Below are 20130 nucleotides of genomic sequence, written 5' to 3'. Positions count from 1 at the left end.
TTATTCTGCTTCTGACACTAGACCTACAGGTTTTCTTGTTTGTTTTTGGTGCAGCTTTCATCCTGTCACAGTAATTTTGGGTTCTCTAATCCCACCATGAATCAATTTAGCACTTGGTATAGGGAAGAAACCATGGTAAATGTTCAGGAAAATGGAGATTTAAACAATTCTTTCTGCCCCCACTCCTACCCCAACAAGAACTTCTAGAGAAGCCAAAGAGACAAAACATCATTACATTAAAAACACTTCAAAATTGGCAGGGAGGACTTTGGTGAACTCAGAAATAGGTCAGTTGAGATGATATATATTACATAATTGGATAAGAGGAAGTAAAGAATGCTGTAAAGGCTTAAGACACTATCAGAGCCAGGAGGCTGGAGCAGGTGGCTCAGACCTATAATTTTTGCTACTCAGGTGGTTGAGATCTAAGGACACAGTTTGAAGCCAACCCAGTCAGAAAAAATCTGAGAGACTCTTATCATCCATCAGCAAAAGCTGGAAGTAGAGGTATGGTTCAAGTGGTAGAGCACCAACTAGCAGTAAATAATGCTAAGCAGGAGCTCAAAGCCCTGAGTTCAAGTCCCAGTACTGGTGCACACATGCATGCACGTGCACGCGCACACATACACACAAAAAAAAGAGAAACAAACAAACAAACAAAAAAAACCCACTACCTATCAAAGAGGACTTTCTACAATGATGAAAATGTTCTGTATGGTCCAATATGGTACCCAACAACCATGCATAGAAATTGGGAACCTGAAATGTAGCAACTGCGACTGCAAAAGTAAATTTTTAACTGTATTTAAGCTTAAAGAACCATGTATGACTGCCTTATCAGACATCATAACAGCTCTATGGCTTTAAATATTGGCTTGATTGGCCAGGATGACCCTAGGACTGGGGTGGAGATGGAAGATTCCTGTTCAAGTGAGGCCCATAGTTCCCTTCCTCTGGCTCCTAGGAGTTGACAGTAGCTGTGGGTTGTAGTCTGTAGTCACTCCCTGGTGTGTGGTTGTGCCTGCTGCACAGTGGGTGTTGTTCAGTGACACTGTTGAAACAGGTCAGATCGTAGCCACCTGCCGAAGTAAGCTGTGGTCTGCCTTGTTAGGAACACGCTTAGATCTCAGTCCCTAGATCAAACACAACCTAAAAGCCTAATAGTGTTCATGTGCTGCCCCTCCCAGCAGGGCCCTTTTGCTCCCACAATTGCTGCAACTAGAAGCTTCCACATCCACACCCATTTTGGCAATTCCCCTTGAGGTCTCAATCCTTGCTGAAGTGGGACAAAGGACTCCCTCTTGCCACTCCAATGACCTGCACTTCCTTTCCCTGCCTGTCCCTTTTCAGAGCCCAGAGCACTTCAGGGAGAAGAAACAGAGGGGATTCGGGAGATTTCCTCATCTAACCTGGGGTCATAAGTCAAGGTGCTAGCCAAGGACAAGGGACCCCTATGGCAGAAGGACTTGTGGGAAGATCTTTGGGCAGCTGAAGCCAAGCTGGGGGCCTGAGTGGCTGAAGCGGGGAGTGGAGCTGTGGGTATGGCTCCCAGGGGAAACTGGAAGAGGAGAGGGGCTGCAGACATGAGAAGCCCGAGACCCTTCATATAGATGCAGGGAGTGGTGAGAGAATGAACAGTCTGCAACTGGAGTGATAGCTTCTCTTTAGTAGTTGTGAAGTCAAATGTGATGAGTCTAAGCCGTTCCCAGTGCAGAATCTGCCACAACATCATTTCATTTCTGACCCACCCACTGCCACCTTTTCTCCAGTACTTATCTTAGAAGTTAAGTGCACCTGAGCCTAGACAGCAGCAAGAACATTCAGTCAGAGCCAAGGAAGAGCTTCCTGATTCCAACCATAGTCAGAGATGTACAGAAAGGCATGGACCTCAATCTGGGGCTCTAGGATGTCTGGTACTTTGAATAAGATGAAGCAACATTTGGCCTTCTCACTGTCCTCTTTCTTCTGGGTGGCCTGGTGTAGAACATGCCAGGCCTTGCCAGCCCCACCCTGCTTCTCACACGATTCTTAATAGGAGGTGCCAAGGCCTGTGGCCTCAGAGCCCAACTCACCACCCCCTGAAGACTGAGGAACAGACTGCTTCTTTCCTTCACCACCCCAAACCACCCACAAGCTTGCCTTCCTCCTGGGTGACTTCGTCAGCCTGTCCGTCCTCCACCCTTGCTATGTCCTTCCTCTTACTCTTCCTGTGAAGTCAAATACTGTGCATTCCCAGAAGCAGCCCCAGTTAGAGGGACATCACATGTGTGTGCAGGCTTGTGTGCCACTAATGGGTGTCATCCTCAGGCCCCCCTCAGTCACTGCACTCCAGCCGGTCCTCCTGCTCCACATGGAGTGCTCAGAGGCCTCCCTTAGCAGCCTCTCCTCCTTGCCTCCCCTCGCCTCAGGCCTGGTTTGGGAAAAGTAGAGTCAACTACCATTCTTCATGGGTAGTCAGGGGGCTTTGAGCAGTCTCTCCACCCCCTCTCCCCCTCTCCTCAGACCCCATGCCCAGCCCTGAGGTTTGGAGAGCCTGGTAAGTGCCCTATCAACATGTTAATCAAATTACTTAGGAGCTAAAATTGACGCTGTTCATTAATTATACAAGATTATGCTAATTGTGCATGCAAATGCATGCAGGGGAACAGAAGGTGTTCAGGCGCATGGTGGGCCATTAGCATAGAGGATGGGGTGCGGGTGCATTGGCATGCTAATGTATGCGCCCCTGGCTATTTATAGTCCTCCAGCCCATCTGCACTGCAGCCACCTCTACCCTAGTTGGGGATCCTGGTAGGAAGGCCAGGTCCAGGCCAAGCAGGTGGCTGTAGCCCTAGGGACAGTCTGTTGACTGCTACTACAGACCAAGTCCTGGAAACAGCTTAGGCTGCCTCTGTTTGGGCCTGAACTACTGCAGCCACCTCTGGTTCCTCTTTCCTTCTTGGGCAGAGAGGCCTTTTGCTGCCTGCTTTTCCCTGGAAGCAAAACAACTCTTGCAAGTGACAGTCAGTGAAGTACCCGGTGCAGATGTCCGTCCCATTGCCCGTGGATCCTACAGCCCATGTGATTCAGTGCCAACCCCAAGGCCCTGGCCCGCAGCCACCCCTCCTGTCTTGTCAGGTACCACTGGGCAATGTGCTATCTGTATCATCACCACATTACCTCCTTCTTCCCTTGAGGTTCTCCAAGAGCTGATGCCCAAGATCCAATGTTTTGCCTCTCCTAGGCAAAGCAAGTGGCTGCCAAAGGTGACATTTGGCAAACCATCCTGCCATACCCATCACTCTGCCTTTTTTTAAAAAAATTTTTTTATTGTGCTGGTGGGACTTGAACTCTGGGCTTTGAGCTCTTGACTATTTTCCATCTCAAAGCTAATGCTCTGCCATTTGAGCCACACCTCCTCTTCTAGCTTATTTTTTTCTGGTTAATTCGAGATCAGAGTCTCACAGACTTTTCTGCTCATGTTGGCTTCAAACCACAAGCCTTACTTCTCAGCCTCCTGAGTAGCTAGGATTACAGGCTTGTGCCAGTAGTGCTTGGCCTCACACCACTGTGTCTTACTTTGGGGTTTCCTTTTGGTACCTAAGTTCTACAAGCTGTTGTTTACTTCTGAGTTCCCCCATGTATGACACATGGAAGGAGTTTAATCAGCCTTCCGAAATGGGTGTATGAAAGAGTAAAGGAATGCATGGTCCAACATCTGTATTCTGTTCCTGAGCTGGGGGTGGAGAACAGCAAACAAGGAAAACACTGGAGATCATTCAGCCCTGGGAGCTGTTCTGTTTCTTCTGACACTCAGAAGCTAGTCATTTAAGGTAAAAGTTAGAAGAGGCCATGCGCCCCCAATTCTCCATCTCCATCACAGGCAGCAGTGCCAACTTCGGTCTTGGAATATATATATTTATGTGTGTGTGTATATATATACATATATATAGTGTGTATATTATAATAGATATAATATGTATATCTATTATATATAAATTATATATTTGTATATATGTATAATTGTATATATATACATATATAATATATACACACACACAATTTTATTCTGTCCTTTGCTCCTAATCTGCCTTCGTTTCCAAGGCATTCACAGGATGCAACAGATGTTATGAACGTCCTACCCCAGTTCACCCATCTATTCACTATGTTCCCTTTGTACATCTGCACTGCTCAACACCATGGCCATAAGCCACTTGTGATTATTTAAACAATGAACATCAAAGCTCACATTTATGATCCTAGCTCCTTAAGAAGCTGAGATTTGACAATTGGGGTTCAAAAGCCAGCCCAGGCAGAAAAGTGTATGAGACTTTTTTTTTTTTTCAGTCGTGGGGCTTGAACACAAGACTTGAGTGCTGTCCCTGAGGTTTTTTTTTTTTTTTGCTCTAGAGCTCTACCACTTTGAGCCACAATGCCACTTCCATTTTTTATTTTTTTTATTTTTTTTCCTGGTGGTTAACTGGAGATAGGACTCTCATGGCCTTTCCTGACCCAGCTGGCTTTGAACCATAATGCACAGATCTCAGCCTCCTGAGTAGCTAGGATTTATATGCATGAGCCACTAAATCTTTTTTTTTTTTTTTTTTTTTTTTTTGGCCAGTCCTGGGGCTTAGACTCTGGGCCTGAGCACTGTCCCTGGCTTCTTTTTTTTTTTTTTTCTTTTTTTTTTTGCTCAAGTCTGCCACTTGAACCACAGTGCCACTTCTGGCCATTTTCTGTGTATATGGTGCTGGGGAATTGAACTCAGGGCTTGATGTATACGAGGCAAGCACTCTTGCCACTAGGCCATATCCCCAGCCCCAGCCACTAACTCTTATCACTAATTAAATAGCAAAAAAACTAGAAGTGGAGGTGTGGCTTAAGTGGTAGAGCCACAGCAGAAAAAGTTAAGGACTAATGCCCAGGTCCTGAGTTCAAGCCCCAGGACTGGCATGTGTGTGCATATGCACATGCATATGCACCCATGCGCTTGCACACACACACACACACAAGATTTAAAAGTTAGGTCCTTATCTGGGTACTAGTGGCTCACACCTGTAATCTAGCTCCTCAGGAGCCTGAGATCTGAGGATCACGGTTTAAAGCCAGCCTGGACAGGAAAGTCCATGAAACTCTTATCTCCAATTAACCACCAAAAAACGGGAAGTAGAGAGCTGTGTCTCAAGTGGTAGAGAGCTGACCTTGAGCAAAAAAAGCTCAGGGACAGTGCCTAAGCCCTGAGTTCAAGCTCCACAACCAACTAACAATAACCACAAAATTAAGTCCTCTGTCACAGCTGCATGTGGTTAGTGGAGGTGGTTCTGGTGTTGTTAGACAGCACTGGAATCTAGACCTTCACTCCATAACTTCTGTGATTTCTGTAGGGAAAAACTCATGGAAGTTCCCAGTCCAACTCTTCCTGTTCCTAACAGTTTTCTCTCTGGAAGCAGGAACATAATTTCAGCCCTAAGTGTATCTCTCGGGGAGCCAGGGAGGAAAATGCCAGTGAGAAGCTTTAGCTGTGTGACCTGGTTTCTGACTCTGGGATTCCTAGAAGGAGGGCCTGCAATGGAGATTCTTGTGAAAGTGGGTTATTGGAAGACAGGTCTTGGGATAAAAGGAGTGTGGGAGGCTTGCTAGGGCAGAGGGGGAGCTTAAGTGGAAGGTCTAGCTTGCCAGTCCCATGAGGGGTGATGGGGAGTGTTGAATGGCCCAGGAATCAGTCCTGCTGTGTGACATTTGTCTGTCATTAGCAGTGGGCTGCCGCCAGAAGGGGTGTGCTTCCCATTGGGAGTAATTTTCAGGTAGAGAGTTACTCAGCTGTAAGTCCTTAAGCAGGCAAACCTCACAGCAGCTCGGGGATGCTGGGATCCAGTCCGGCATCCAGTCCTGCTGTGTGATTCCCCCCATACTGGCTTCGGAAGAACTGCTCGCCTGTGGCAAGCCCCGAGTTCAGTCATTGCCTCCACGCTTTCCATCTGCTGCTTAGAGCAGTGTGCTGAGAGTGTGTTCCTGATGAGGTGCTGGCCCCCCTGAGAGGTTGTGTGTAAATCTAGTGTTTGCCCTTGAGTCATATTCAGCCCAACATTTGTTTTGGCAAGGAATACTCCATTGATGAGGAAGGCTCTCTCATTTCACCTAAGCTGTTATTATTGTAACTTTTTTTAAAAGCCAGGTGCCAGTGGCTCATGTCATCATCCTACCTACTCAGGAGGCTGAGATCTGAGGATCATGGTTCAAAGCCACCCTGGCAGGAAAGTCCATGGCACTCTTCTCACCAGTTAATCAACCCCTCCACCCCAAAAGAAGCTATTGGTGAAGCTGTGGCTCAAGTGGTAAAGCGCTAGCCTTGAGCCAAAAAGAAGCTTAAGAACAGTTTCTAGGTCCTGAGTTCAAGCTTCAGGACCAGAAAAACAAATTAATTGGTGCCAGTGGCTTACACCTATCATTCTAACTACTCAGGAGACTGAGATTTGGGGATCCCAGTTCTAAGTCAGCCAGGGCAGGCAGATCCAAGAGACTCTTATCTCCAGTTCACCAGCAAAAATATCAGAAGTACATGTCTGGTTAAACTGGCTCAGCACCTACTTTGAGCAAAAAAGCCAAGCCAAGAGTGCAAGTCCCTGAGTTCAAGCCCCAATACTGACACACACACACACACACACACACACACACATGCACAGACACACACACAAAAATCATAAAGATGATGAGGAGTTAGGTGCTAGTGGCTCACACCTGTAATCCAACCTACTCAGGGAGTTGAGATCTGGAGGACTGCAGTTGAAGGCCATCCTGGGCAGAAAATGCCACAAGACTCCATTTAAAATATAGCCAGCCAAGCTGGGTGCTGGTGGCTGATGCCTGTAATCCTAGCTACTTAGGAGCCCGAGATCTAAGGCTCACAGTTCAAAGCCAACCTGGGTAGGAAAGTCCATGAGATTCTTATCTCCAATTAACTACCAAAAAGCCAGAAGTGGCACTGTGGCTCAAATGGTACAGCACTAGCCTTGAGCAAAAGAAGCTCAGGGACAATGCTGAGGCCTTGAGTTCAAGCCCCAGGACTGGCAAAAAAGGGGGGGACAAGGAGGAGCAACAGTGCCCAGACTTTTATGTGCACACAAGTCTCTAACTTTTCTGTCTCCAGAGGGCTCTGTGGGTGGGTAGGTGGAAGTGTTTTCTGGAGGGTGGCCACCGTGGATAAAAAGATGTGCTGAAGTGAAAGCTCTGTGGAAAAGGAAATAAACGGGCCTCCTCCAAGAGAGTGCCCATGGGGAGGGGTAAGTCTGTGAGGTGACACTGCACAGTGTCTACAGTGGACAGAGGCTGGGTCCCATGGAGCCTCCAGGAAAGTGGCTGTCACCAGCTCTTCATAAGAGGCTTCCCTGGGGACACTCTGTTCCATAGTTGGTACCCAATCTTTCCCAGTACTGGAGGAGCTCCCTTTGGGAGACTAAGCTTACCAAAGCTTCCTCTGAACAGCAAGTTTGTGTTTGCAGACTTTGGAAGTAACTCTGGCAAATTAAATGGATGCTCAAGTGCAGGTGTACAAATAACACAGGCATAGCTATTGTATATAGTACTTGAGGCTCTTCCCCTGGCTTTAGAACTTGTCCACTGTTTACTATAAATATGGAGACATATATATATACATATATATATATATGTGTGTGTGTGTGTGTGCCAGTGGCTCACACCTATAATCCTAGCTCCTCAGGAGCCTGAGATCTGAGGTTCATGTTTTGAAACCAGCCTAAGCAGGAAAGTCCATGAGACTCTTATCTCCAGTTAAGCACCAAAAAAAAGCAGGAAGTGGAGCTGTGGCTTAAAGTGATAGAGAGCTAACCTTGAGCACAAACGCTACAGAACAGTACCCAGACCCTGAGTTCAAGCTCTAGGACTATCATGCGTGCGCGTACACACACACACACACACACACACACACACACACACACACACACACACACACACCCCAGATGGGTGGAAGTAAGATAAGAAAGTTGACCATGGGAGCCCACACAGTGGCCCAGAGTCTGTGCCACATGCCAGGACCAGCCACAGACTTTGGCCTTGCCCTCTACAATGGTAAAGGATATTCACCCAGATGCCCACAGCGTTCCATAAAGGCTAAGGTAGACAGTGACGGTGATCTGAGTTTACTAAGTGCACAACCACCAGGAACACACAAGTGCTTGTGTGTTTGTACATAAGGTGGCTCCATCACAACCTATCCTAGGCTTTTCCCCAATGATGGTATGTGAAAAAAGAAAACAGTCATTGGTATCTGTTCAGTGTGTCTGTGGCGGGCATGTGCTGTGTGTGACAAGGTTGTGAATATGTACACGAGTATAGAATGTATGCAAGAGGACTCTCCTACATGGGGTGTGCAATAACTGTGTTTTGGATAACAATATATAACAAAATGCATACTAATGTATATACCATGCTCCATATTCTTCCTGTGCACACAGTCTGTAGGACACCTGTGCATGGTGGGCATAGACTCATGATGGTTAGAGTAACATCTGTGTGATGGGTTAAGCCATAGATACAGAATGCACCATATACAACTGTGTGACAAGTATTTCTTATAAGAGTAGATGGCACGTGCAGTGGCTACAGAGGAGGTACCATTCATACTGAGTACACGTGTGGGTGATGGAATGTGCATCCCCTGGGAGAGAGGAATGCTTTGTGACAGAGGCTTTGTGTGTAATGGGCACCAACTGGGGCTTGTCTACATGGTGTTACATTTACATTGGGTAGGTGTGGTAAATGCATGTTGTAGGCGGAGTTTAATCAGATGTGTGATGGGTATATATTATGTTGGGCGATTTACAAGTGAAAGGTCCATCTACTGTGTGTAATGGGCATCCTCTTTGTGATGAGTATATGTTAAGTGGGTGTGGTAAACACACTGTATATACACACTGTGTGGGCTGCCCCCAGTGTGTCTATGGGAGACATTCTATGGAGTGAGAAAGTTCTTCTGGAGAGGCTGGCCTGCATCAGGCATCATCATTATGAGGTGTGCACCTAGACATGAGCAAATGATGGGGAGTCACCCTGCCAGAAAGAGGCTTGGCAGGGAGCTACTGATCTTCATCTGTTTCTAGAACCCTCAGACTCTTTTCTTTTAATTAAATTTTATTGACAAGGTGATGTACAGGGGGTACAGTTACAAAATAAGGTAGTGAGTACATTTCTTGTCTTGTTACATCCTCCCTCATTTTTCTTTCTCTTCCCTAGTACAGATAAGCATATGTACAATATCCAGTGTACCAAAATCATATACAGTGACCACAGGGGGTACGCCACAGGAAATTCACCTAGTACATAAAACCTAATGACAATGATAAAATCCTCCTGTTTCCATCTCTTGGAGTTCATTTTGCTTAGCCTCATCTTATATAATCATATGTATATAGCTGTTGAGCTATTGTGATCCTCTGATAGGTCTATCCTAGACCTTTTTATGTTTATTTAGTAATTGTTTGGTTTTAGAGACATACTGTAAAGTCACTGGCCAAAACATGTGGAAATACCATTTGAAAAGAAGTTTGTCATTTTACAGACATGATCTCTACTGTTCTCCCTCCCTTCCCCCTAACATCCACATATCAGGGAGACCATGCGCCTTCGTTCTCTGTGTTCTAGGCTTGTCTCGCTCAACATTGTGTTCAAGATCTGACCATTTCCCTGCAAATGCCATTATTTTATAATTTCTAATTGCTATGTAGTATTCCATTGTATACAGGTACCACATTGTTTGGATCCATTTATCTGTAGTAGGGCATCTGAGTTGTTTCCATATTTTGGCTATTGTGAATTGTGAAGCGATCGATAAACAGGGATGTGCAGGTGTCTTTGTGCTATCCTGGATCCTGTTGTTCAGGATAGACACCTAGGAGTGGTATGGCTGGGTCATAGGGTATGTCTATGCTGAGCTTTTTGAGGAATCTCCATACTGTTCTCCAGAGTGGTTGTACTAGTTTACACTCCCACCAGCAGTGAAGAAGGGTTCATCTTTCTTTGCATCCCCTCCAGTATTTGTTGTTGCCTGAGTTCAGAGTATAGGCCATTCTAACTGGACTGAGGTGGTATCTCAGGGTTGTTTTTATTTGCATTTCCTTTAGTGCCAGGGATGTTGAACATTTCCTCTACTGCCAGGGATGTTGAACATTTCCTCATATGTTTCTTTGCCATTTTTATTTCTTCTCCTGTGAAGTCTCTTTTTAGTTCCTTTGACCATTTAATAATTGGTTTACTGTAGAACCCTCCGACTCTTGAGCCCACCAGCCTCACTGTTTCAGGTTCTTCCTCAAATTCTTCCTCAAGTGCAACCAGAACTGCCTGAAGAACGCAGGGAACCCCAGAGACATGCGCCGCTTCCAGGTGGGTTTGGGGAGAAACTCCACTGGCAAACCCATCCTTGCCTGATGGGGAGGGAGGGCAGGTTGTGGCTCTGCCAAGGCAGGTCTCTCTGCCCAGCCCTGTGCCATCCAGGGCCTGGTGCCTGCTGGGGGTGGGGCAGCTCCATCTCAACTTAAGCTGGCTGCCAAGGGAGGCTTCATTAAAGTCCCACTTAAGAAGATGCTAATTGTGACATTTTTACATGATTAACGACCCAGGTAATTTGCATAGTGTGAAGCACCGAACAGCTGCCCCTAGCACATCCCCAACCTGCACGCACACACACACACACACACACACACACACACACACACACACACACACACACACACCTCCCAGCACAGGGGAATAGTGGGAGAAGGCAGCCCCAGTTTCCTTCCCGGAGCAGGGGAGGGGCTCCTGCTGATGGGCTCCAGAGCTCTCCATGTGTACATGCACTATGGATTGGGCCTGGGGGGCCTGGGCAAGGACAGGAAACCCTCTTTGCTCAAGGAGCCAGAGGTATTTTTGTTGTTGTTTCTGTTCTGGTTGTGGTTTGTTTTTTCATAGCTTTGAGTTTTTCTAGTTCATCTAGGGGAGTGACCTGATCCAGCTAGCTCTAATCTCACCAGCTCTGAACCTGAGGAGCCGAGGAGCTGAGGAGCTAAAGCCTCCCGCCCAGGGACCCTAAATCCCAGCATCCTAACACCGGCCTCAAGTTGCTCCTTCCCCACCACAGTCCCCTCCCGCAGGCCCCTTCCAATCTGGCCTTGGCTTTCCGCACAGGTGGTGGTATCCACGACCGTGAGCGTGGATGGACACGTGCTGGCTGTGTCTGACAACATGTTTGTGCATAACAACTCCAAGCATGGCCGCAGGGCGCGCCGCCTGGATCCCTCTGAAGGTCAGGCCCTCCAGCCCAGCCCTGGCCAGCCCCCAGTCCCCACCTTGGCGCGGTCCCCTGACCTGGGTCCTCTCCTGCCTCCCAGCTGCCACCCCCAGCATCAAGGCCATCAGCCCCGGGGAGGGCTGGACTACGGGAGGCGCCACTGTGATTGTCATCGGCGACAACTTCTTCGACGGGTTGCAGGTCGTGTTCGGAAACGTGCTCGTGTGGAGCGAGGTGGGCCACCCCCCGCCAGTCTCCCTCCGGGCCTCGGGGCTGGGCCCTTCCCACGGGACGGGACCTGCAGGCCTCCCCTCTCCCCTCGCAGCTCATCACGCCCCACGCCATCCGGGTGCAGACACCCCCGCGACACATCCCTGGGGTAGTGGAGGTGACCCTCTCCTACAAGTCCAAGCAATTTTGCAAGGGAGCGCCCGGCCGCTTTGTCTACACAGGTAAGGAATCCGGTGACAGAGGGAAAACCCAAGGTCAGGAAAGCAAGTGCACAGAACTGCTCCAAACACTTTTGGAACAGTCTACCGTGTAGCCACGCCCCCACACTTAGCCACGCCCCCAACGGAGGCCACACCCTTCCACAGACACGCCTGCCTGTACTCCTGGGCAACTCCAGACACCATCCTTCTTTCCCTAGCCTTCTGTTTCTTGCCCTTAGCCTCTGGCTTCTCAGATGTTTCTGGAACACTCTGTCTGCCTCAGGCCTTCCTTCTCACTAGGGTGTCTTACCCCTTCAAGGTTTAGAATCACACCAAGGGTATGTTTATTTCAAGGATGCCCCCGATGAGCCTTTGGCCCCCAAATCTTTCAGGGGCCTTGGGTCCCCCAGGCCTACCTCTGCACTCATACACATGCACACGTGTGTGCACGCACGCGCACACACACACAAACTCTTGCACGACATCAGAGCAAAGACACGAAGAGATGTAGGGTAGCCTTCTCTAGCCCAAGCCCCTGGCTTCTCACTGTCACACCACCACTTTCACAGACAGCTTAGTGGGGCACTACTGAACCCTCAGTGAGCTGTATGTGATCTATCCCAGGAAGGTTGAGCACAGTGGCATGTCTAGATAGGTGGGTGAAGTCACACAATCCATAGCTTGATCCTCCCTCAAAAACTGAAACTTTAGGGGTGCACAGGATAGTAGATGGCAGAAAAGAAAGGAAGTCATGGAGGACTGGCCCTTGTAAAACTTGGAAAGGGAGGGCTTTATGCTAGCAGGATGACTAAAGGAAATTCACTACATCTGGAGTTGGGAAAGGAGAAAGGAGAGCTGTGAGATAGGTAGGTTAGAAGGGGAGAGAAAGGGGCTGGCTCAGGAAGAGGAGGAGCAAGACCAGAGAGGGGAAGGGAGGGGGGCCTTCCAGTCTGCTGCATCCTCCAGCCCTAGGTTGCTGTAAGTACTTAGATGTGGTCAGTTCTTTGTATATGGTGTGCATGCAAACCTCTAATGGTCAGATACTGTGGGCAGTAGTACATCTGAGCCGTAATAAATGGAACCAATGTGTCTGTGTGTGCCAATACTGAGGCTTGAACTCGAAGCACAGGTACTGTACCATAGCTTTATTGTGTAATGCTGACAAGCGCTCTACCACTTGAGCCACAGCTCCACTTCCAGCTTTTTGCTGGTTAATTGGCGTTTCATGGTCTTTCTTGCCTGAGCTGGCTTTGAATTGCCATCCTCAGATCTCTGCCTCCTAAGTAGCTAGGATTTCAAGAGTGAGGGACCAGCACCCACCTATAAACAGAACAACAACAATAATGTGATGTAACCAAATGCAAATAGAAAACATTCTCCTTAGAATCCTGCCCCTAGAAAATAGAAGCTTGAAAATCTTTGGGAGTAAGTGCAGTGTAAGAGAGAGGGTGTCCTTTTATAATCCAGCCTATGAAATCAGGATCTTCCTGCCTCTACCTCTCAAGTGCTGGAATTACAGATGTGCATCACTCCTGGCCTCAGTTTCCTTTCTTCCCCTGAACTCTAGTAGGATCATACAATGCGTGTGTTCTGATGCCAAGAGCCTGGCACAGAGCCCAGTGGGTAAATACTTGCTGAATGAAAGAATAAACAAGGGAACTGAGGAAAACTTCTCTGAACCTCGCTAATCTTTGTGCCTGGGTGGGGTTTTTTTTGGGGGGGGGAGAAAGGGGGCAGAGGACTTAGGTGACCCACGGGGGGGCCTGCAGGGAACTTTCTGGACCAGTAGCTTGCATGTTTGTTGTTGTTGTTTTATGTCCTGAATCCTGATCTGGGCGTGGGCGTCCTCCAAACATCATCCCCCCCGCTCCCTCTGCCCAGCCCTGAACGAGCCCACCATTGACTACGGATTCCAGAGGCTACAGAAAGTCATCCCCAGACACCCCGGAGACCCGGAGAGGCTGCCCAAGGTATTCGAGCGGGATGGGATCGGGAATGCGGGGGTCCCGTGCGGCGCCGGCGAGGAGGGGCTCCCCCGGGGCCGTCCCTCCGTCCGTCTCCTCCCCGCCCCCAGGAAGTGCTGCTGAAGCGGGCGGCCGACCTGGCGGAGGCCCTGTACGGAATGCCCAGCAGTAACCAGGTAGGAGGCCGCCCGGCGCCCGCCTCCCCGCGCGCGCCCGGCCCACGGCCGCCCTCCCGCCCGGCGCGGCGCCCGCGGCCGTCCCCGCCCTGCCCTGCTCTCGTCTCCGCAGGAGCTGCTCCTGAAGCGCGCGGCCGACGTGGCCGAGGCTCTGTACAGCGCCCCCCGCGCGCCCGCGCCGCTCGGACCCCTGGCGCCCAGCCACCCGCACCCCGCCGTGGTGGGCATCAACGCCTTCAGCAGCCCGCTGGCCATCGCCGTCGGGGACGCCACGCCGGGGCCGGAGCCCGGTGCGTCTCACCGCCCCCTCCCCGCCCCCCCCCCACCGCCTCCTTGCAATCCCGGGGCGCCCGGACGGACCCCATCTCTCCCAGCGCCTCTCCTCTGACCTCCGGTGTCTCGCAGGCTACGCCCGCAGCTGCAGCAGCACGTCCCCCCGCGGGTTCGCGCCCAGCCCCGGCTCGCAGCAGAGCAGCTACGGCAGTGGGCTTGGAGCTGGCATCGGCGGTTATGGCACGCCGGGTGTGGCCGGCCTGGGCGTGCCCGGGTCCCCTAGCTTCCTCAATGGTTCCACCGCCACCTCGCCCTTCGCCAGTGAGTGTCCCCCGCCTTCGGGGAGGGAGAGCCAAAGCCTCGGGAGGGAGACCGGGACCCAGCCCCTGGGGACGGGGTGGGGGGGGGCATCCGTACCCGCCTCATCAGGGCGCACCCCCGGTCTGGCAATGGGAAGCACAGACGTCCCCGCGCCATGGGACCTGTCCCTGCCGTCGGCCCTCAGGGAGTCCTGGGCTTGACGGCCGAGCTGTTTCTAGCACCTTTCGCTTTCGTTGCTGACTCCACGTTCACCACATCGCCTCCAGCCTGCGCGCCCCCTGAAGCCCGCTTTAATTGCGGGGGAACCGGGCTCAAGCCCGGCGCCGCCTTCGGTTGTTCGCTAGCGCCCCCTCCCGGGCGCCTTGGGAAACTCCGGGCTCCTGAGGTGTTGCCAGCTGGGCGGTGGAGGGTATGTCTCCTTGTAATAGTGGAGTCAGGCTCAGGCTCTGGGTGGCTGGGCCCTTATTCGGAATTGGAGGGACCCAATCAGGAGCGGTCTGACATTCCGCGAGTAGTTTCTAAAGTAAAAGAGGATGACTTCTATGCCCTGCCTCAGGCGGTTCTCAGATCTGGAGGTGCTGCAGTGCATGAAGAGGCAGGCAGAATTCAGGAGGCATGTATAGCTGAGAAGGTCCGCCTCTGCTGTAGGTGGAAACCTCCCTCTGGCTTCTTGTGGGTGGGGCAGATCAGAACTACCTAGTGGGTGCTGATGGCTCACTCCTGTAACCTTAGCTACTCAGGAGGCTGAGATCTGAGGACCACAGTCCAAAGCCAGCCAGGGCAGGAAAAGTCTATGAGGCTTTTTATCTCCAGGCTCTTTAACCACCAGAAAACTAGAAATGAAGCTGTAGCTCAAAGCGGTAGCGCACTAACATTGAGCAAAAGAGCTTAAAGACAAACGCCCAGGCCCTGAGTTCAAGCCCCATGACTGACAAAAAAAAACAACAACAACAACAACAACAACAAAAACCCACAAAACAAAAAAAGATGGCATCTAGATGTCATGGGTGAGTGACATCCAGAGATAGTTTTGCATTTTGCAAAGCCCTCCAGTACTTTGCAATTTCAATGGAAATTCATTGGGCATTAGTTATGTGCCTACAGTATACAAAGCTCTGAGCTCAGAGATTGCTCTGCCCTTGCTTACTGGCAAGAAGCCTCTCACAGGAGAGACTGTCCCAAAGCCTGGGAGTCTGCAGGAACCAAAGTAGTGAGAGCTGTGTAAGAAGGAGCAGGTTGTGTCTACATGTCACACACTTCTCCCTCACTTGTCCTCTCTTTGCATTGTTGAAAACAGACCTGCCTGGCTTTCTTTCCCAGGGGCCTGTATCCTGGGTGCTGTTCTTTCTGGATAGGGTTTTCAGCTTGGCATATCCTTCTGGAGATCCATCAAAAGACCCATCAGCCAGAGTCCACACAGGCTATAACCCTTGGTATCCCTCCCAATGGCTCTCCTGCCCCACCCTTTGCTCTGGCTGAGTTCCACTGGTTCACTTCCCTTTGATTCTGGGACAGTAGCCTTCCAGCCTCTCCCTAGGTTTCCCTGGGATTGGAATTCCTCCTCCTCACCCCACCCCCAGACTTCCTACACATATAGTGCAGTCAACAGTGGAGGAAGGCGCTGCTCCAGGGATAGAAGCCGGATCACCCAAGGTCTCCCCATGCAGCAAGAACGAGAATTCCAGCACTGTCCAGACACCAGCCTAGACTTATCCAGGACACCCCTGGACTCATGGGGAGGCCAGTCCCACCTCATGATAGTGTCTAGGCCAATACTTATTACCCAGGTCCCCATCCACTGCTCGGTGCAGGATGCTCTGTGGCACAACTGCGTGTGGTATCGTCTCCATTGAGTTTCCCAGAGCACTCCTAAACAACACTAGAACCATCCCAGCCAGCCAGAAGCCTGGGGCCATCTGCCTGAGTCTCCACTTAGTCCTCTGCAGTAACCATCAGCATCCCTAGAATGACCCATCATGTCTATTACTACCCATATGGCTGTGATCACCTCTGCCTTTGGGAGATCTAGTGCATTTTCTAGTATTGGTTTCAAGTGCTCTGTGGAGCTCTGCGACCTCACCAGCTACTAGTACGCATTATCTTAAAGGAGATGGTGGCCATGGGCTCAAGACATTTTTGGAAGAGGACAGCTGTTGATGGCATCATTGTATCAAAGTTGGAGTGGTACAGGTAAAACCTGTATGCAGGGAGCTCTCTTGCTGTTCTCAGCAAGGCAAGCTGAAGCCCGGAATGGCTACAGAGCTGGATTACAGCAAACCTTCATGATATAGCTTCCTTGCTTTTTTTCTTTAGAATTAACCAGCTAGAAGTGAGCAATACAAGTCTTCATGGTCTAGAATGGGGATGAAGGAGACAGCATTAAGCTGGGAAGTATCCTGGGAAAGGGAGCAGAGAGACAGACTTTTACAGGGGAGACTGGGGAAGAGAGCATATCTGTGGACAAGTGATTGTATGAGCCACAATCCTTGGCAAAGAAGCTCTATAACAGAAACATGTTTTACATCTAAACTTCATCCCTGGCTATTCACCCCTGCTCTGATAAGGGCCCTGAATTTTCACTCTAGCTTTGGCAACCCAGAGCCCTTAAACATATCTTTGCATCTCAGAATCCCAGTGGTTTTCAGCAGGAATTGCAGTCTCCTCATTTCTCTTGAGATGGGGCTTCCCTTACTGTCTAGTTTTCACTTGGTCTGACCTTCTCATCTTCAGCCCTAAGAAAGAGTCTACAGAACTCCTTGAGATGGCAAGGGCTGACCCAGAACCTCCCCCAGAGAAATCTGAGCCTGGAGTGTGGTCAGCACACCATAAGGGGCCCACTGTCCCATGCAGAACCCCAACCTCGCTGCTCACTCTGGTGCTGTCTCCCTGTTGTGTCTCCTACCACCCTCCTTGCTGCGCCTGCCCCTCCCCGCCCCGACCCGGAGTCATGCCCTCTAGCCCCCCGCTGGCGGCTGCCTCCTCCATGTCCCTCCCGGCTGCTGCCCCTACCACCAGCGTCTTCTCCTTCTCGCCTGTCAACATGATCTCCGCCGTCAAACAGAGGAGCGCCTTTGCCCCTGTGCTGCGCCCACCCAGCTCCCCACCTCAGGCCTGCCCCAGAGCCCACGGAGAGGGGCTTACAGGTGAGCCATCCACGCCCAGCCTCATAGTGGCCGGAGAAGTGCCCTTGCGGGGGGGGGGGGGGCGCAGCACTCTCTACATCTCAACAGTGCCCCATACAAAGGGTCTAGGGAGGCCCTTTGGGACTCCACTTCCTGAGCCTCACAACTAGAAGTGCCAGGCTCTCTCTGGACACTCATCTGGCCACCTGGCCAAGGGGAAAGAGACTGAGATCCCAGATTGAGAAGGCCTAGGAACCATTCCAGTAGCTCACCCCTGCCTAACCAACTCATCCCAGAGCAGAGACTCAACCATCTAGGAACTGGAGGAACTCACATGGACTGCATGCCTTCTTCCTATGTCCACCAGAGGGCAGCACACACTAGGGTGTTTGAGTTCTCCAGCACTGGGAAGCGCCCTGTGGACTAGGCAGGTTTGGGAAATGGTGAAAGGATACATTTAGTTCGCACATTTACTGCAGACCGGATGCTGCTGCTGTTCACATGCACCAATGCTCTGAGGCTAGCCTCTGACCTTACTGATTTGGTCCTGGGTCCTCTGCTTCCTTATCTTGACCTGGGCCTTCTGAAAGAGATGTCTGGTGTCCAAGGCTCAGAAGGGAAAGAACAAAAGTGTGAGCAGAGCTGGATGCTGGTGGCTCACACCTTTCATCCCAGCTACTAGGGAGGCTGAGATTTGAGGATCACAGTTCAAAGCCAACCTAGGCAAGAAAGGCCATGAGACTCTTATTTCCAATAAACTACCCAGGAAAAGCTGGAAGTGGTGCTGTGACTCAAGTGGTAGAGTGCTAGCCTTGAGCAAAAGAAGCTCAGTGACAGCTCCTAGGTCCTATGTTCAAGCCCCAGGACTATAAAAAAAAAAAAAGCAAAGGATGTGGGCTGCATCTCCTGAGAAGCCTGAGGGGTACCCCTCACTTTTCCATCTGCCCTGTTGGACCCAGACCAAGGCTAGGGGTGGCTGACAGCCTATAGGAAGTGCTATATGCTCTACCTACTGTTTCTGGTCCAGAGAGGGACAGGCAAGTAAGGTCTCCAGGCTGCACAGGGCTTAGGGCCCCTTTCTCCTTGATGACCACAGACCAGTCTTTTGAGGACTCTGACAAGTTCCACTCTCCAGCCCGGGGGCTCCAGGGTCTGGCATACTCCTAATGACGGTAGGTATCTGGCGGGGTCTTGCCTCTTCTGCTGCCCCTGGGATTTTTTTTTTTTTTTTGCCTCAAGGGCCTTAGTAGGGATGGGGAGCTGGGTCTGGGTCTCCTTCTCCAGGGCCCACTATACAACTAGCCAGGGCACATAACCCACCCCAGGGGCTTAAGCTGAGTGGGAGGAGGAGGGCAGTGGCTTCCTGTCCCTTATAGCCAGTCTTCCTCCAGGACCATCTCTCTCCCTTTCTTCCCAGCAGGTCCGCAGGTGTTGTCCCCACTGAGCCTGGACTGGAGGTCCCTCTGGGATTTGCACTCGTGCCCTGGATAGCAGCACAAAGAGATAGAGGACTGTAGGCAGACCTCAGTCCCTGAGCTGAACAGGGAAGGCCTTCCCACCCTGCGCTCAAGCCCTCCTCAGCCCCATGGGTTTCTCTCACCTCCCTTTCTTGGGGCTGGTTGGAAACCCCAACACTGTGCTAATGCTCTTGGCAGGAGAGCATCCCGGGGAGGTGCTGGGGTGCTGGGCCTCACTCACTGGGTCGGTTCCTCTGGAAGAGATGGATTTTGTACAGATCAGGGATGTCGGTGAGGAAAGCAGAGGTTGGGGACCATGGGAAATAGCACAGCTCAGGGAGAGGTGACCTACAAAGGTCCTTTTTGCATCTGACCCATCTCAACCGGCCCAGCATCCCAACTTCTCTCCAGTGAACAGGCCGGGGCCCAGCAGCCTCAAGAGGCCCACCCAGGCTCCCATGGAGCTTTTTACAGCCTCCGGACCCTACGGCTGTGCTGCCCCTACCTCCTCTGAGACCACACACATGCTTGCTGCATCCTGCCTCCCCTGGGGGCTTTGGCATGGAGGATGTGAAGAGGGGGTTCCAGGTCTCCCGGGTTTTGAGTCTCCAGTGGATGAACTGTGACTCCCCACATACATTGACTGGCTGGCCACACTGAACAGCCTGGCCGCCCCCCACATGGCTTCTTCCACCGCTCTGCTCAGTTTGGAGAAACTGGAACAATAAACCAGATTCAGGTGGCCCCCCTGGCTTCTGTTGCCTGCTTCCTTGGTCTGATTTTCTCAGCGGTTCTGGAGTTTTCATGGGAACCTTTTGAACTGTACTCCTGGGCAGAATTCTTGCACCTTGTGTTAGGAAAATGGAGGAGAATGGAAAAGGAATAGGCCAGACTCGATTGGCAACAGGCCAGGACTTTTTTTTTTTTCTTTTTTTGCCAGCTGGGGGCACAGACCTTCCCACAGGTTTGGAGGTTGTGCCAGGGACTGGATTTGGGGATGGGCTTTTAGGCTTAACAAGGAAGCAGAAAGTAAAAAATGGCCTATGGCCTCTTGAGGGCCCATGGCAACGTCCTTGGCCAGGCCCAGAATGGAATGCTCCCCCTGGGTGAGGGGCTGTGGTCTCCC

General features: G+C 50.9%; 1 protein-coding gene across 2 annotated transcripts in view; it reads left to right on the top strand.

Annotated features, from left to right (window-relative positions):
• The window catches only part of Ebf4 (EBF family member 4), a 44782-nt gene extending 25042 nt beyond the window's left edge, over positions 1-19740 (top strand). For both annotated transcript variants that reach the window (XM_048348921.1, XM_048348920.1), the window contains 11 exons: positions 10293-10374; positions 11158-11275; positions 11361-11494; positions 11586-11712; positions 13573-13661; positions 13766-13831; positions 13944-14121; positions 14237-14425; positions 17371-17568; positions 18644-18719; positions 18965-19740. In XM_048348921.1, the coding sequence (XP_048204878.1) occupies positions 10293-10374; positions 11158-11275; positions 11361-11494; positions 11586-11712; positions 13573-13661; positions 13766-13831; positions 13944-14121; positions 14237-14425; positions 17371-17568; positions 18644-18714 (1252 nt within the window). In that variant the 3' untranslated portion in view covers positions 18715-18719; positions 18965-19740. The remainder of the gene's footprint in view (positions 1-10292; positions 10375-11157; positions 11276-11360; positions 11495-11585; positions 11713-13572; positions 13662-13765; positions 13832-13943; positions 14122-14236; positions 14426-17370; positions 17569-18643; positions 18720-18964) is intronic.
• The last annotated feature ends 390 nt before the right edge of the window (positions 19741-20130 follow it).

Source organism: Perognathus longimembris, chromosome 6 (genome assembly GCF_023159225.1).
Source record: "Perognathus longimembris pacificus isolate PPM17 chromosome 6, ASM2315922v1, whole genome shotgun sequence".
NCBI classification, from domain to species: domain Eukaryota; kingdom Metazoa; phylum Chordata; class Mammalia; order Rodentia; family Heteromyidae; genus Perognathus; species Perognathus longimembris.
This window is presented reverse-complemented; position numbering and strand designations above follow the sequence as displayed.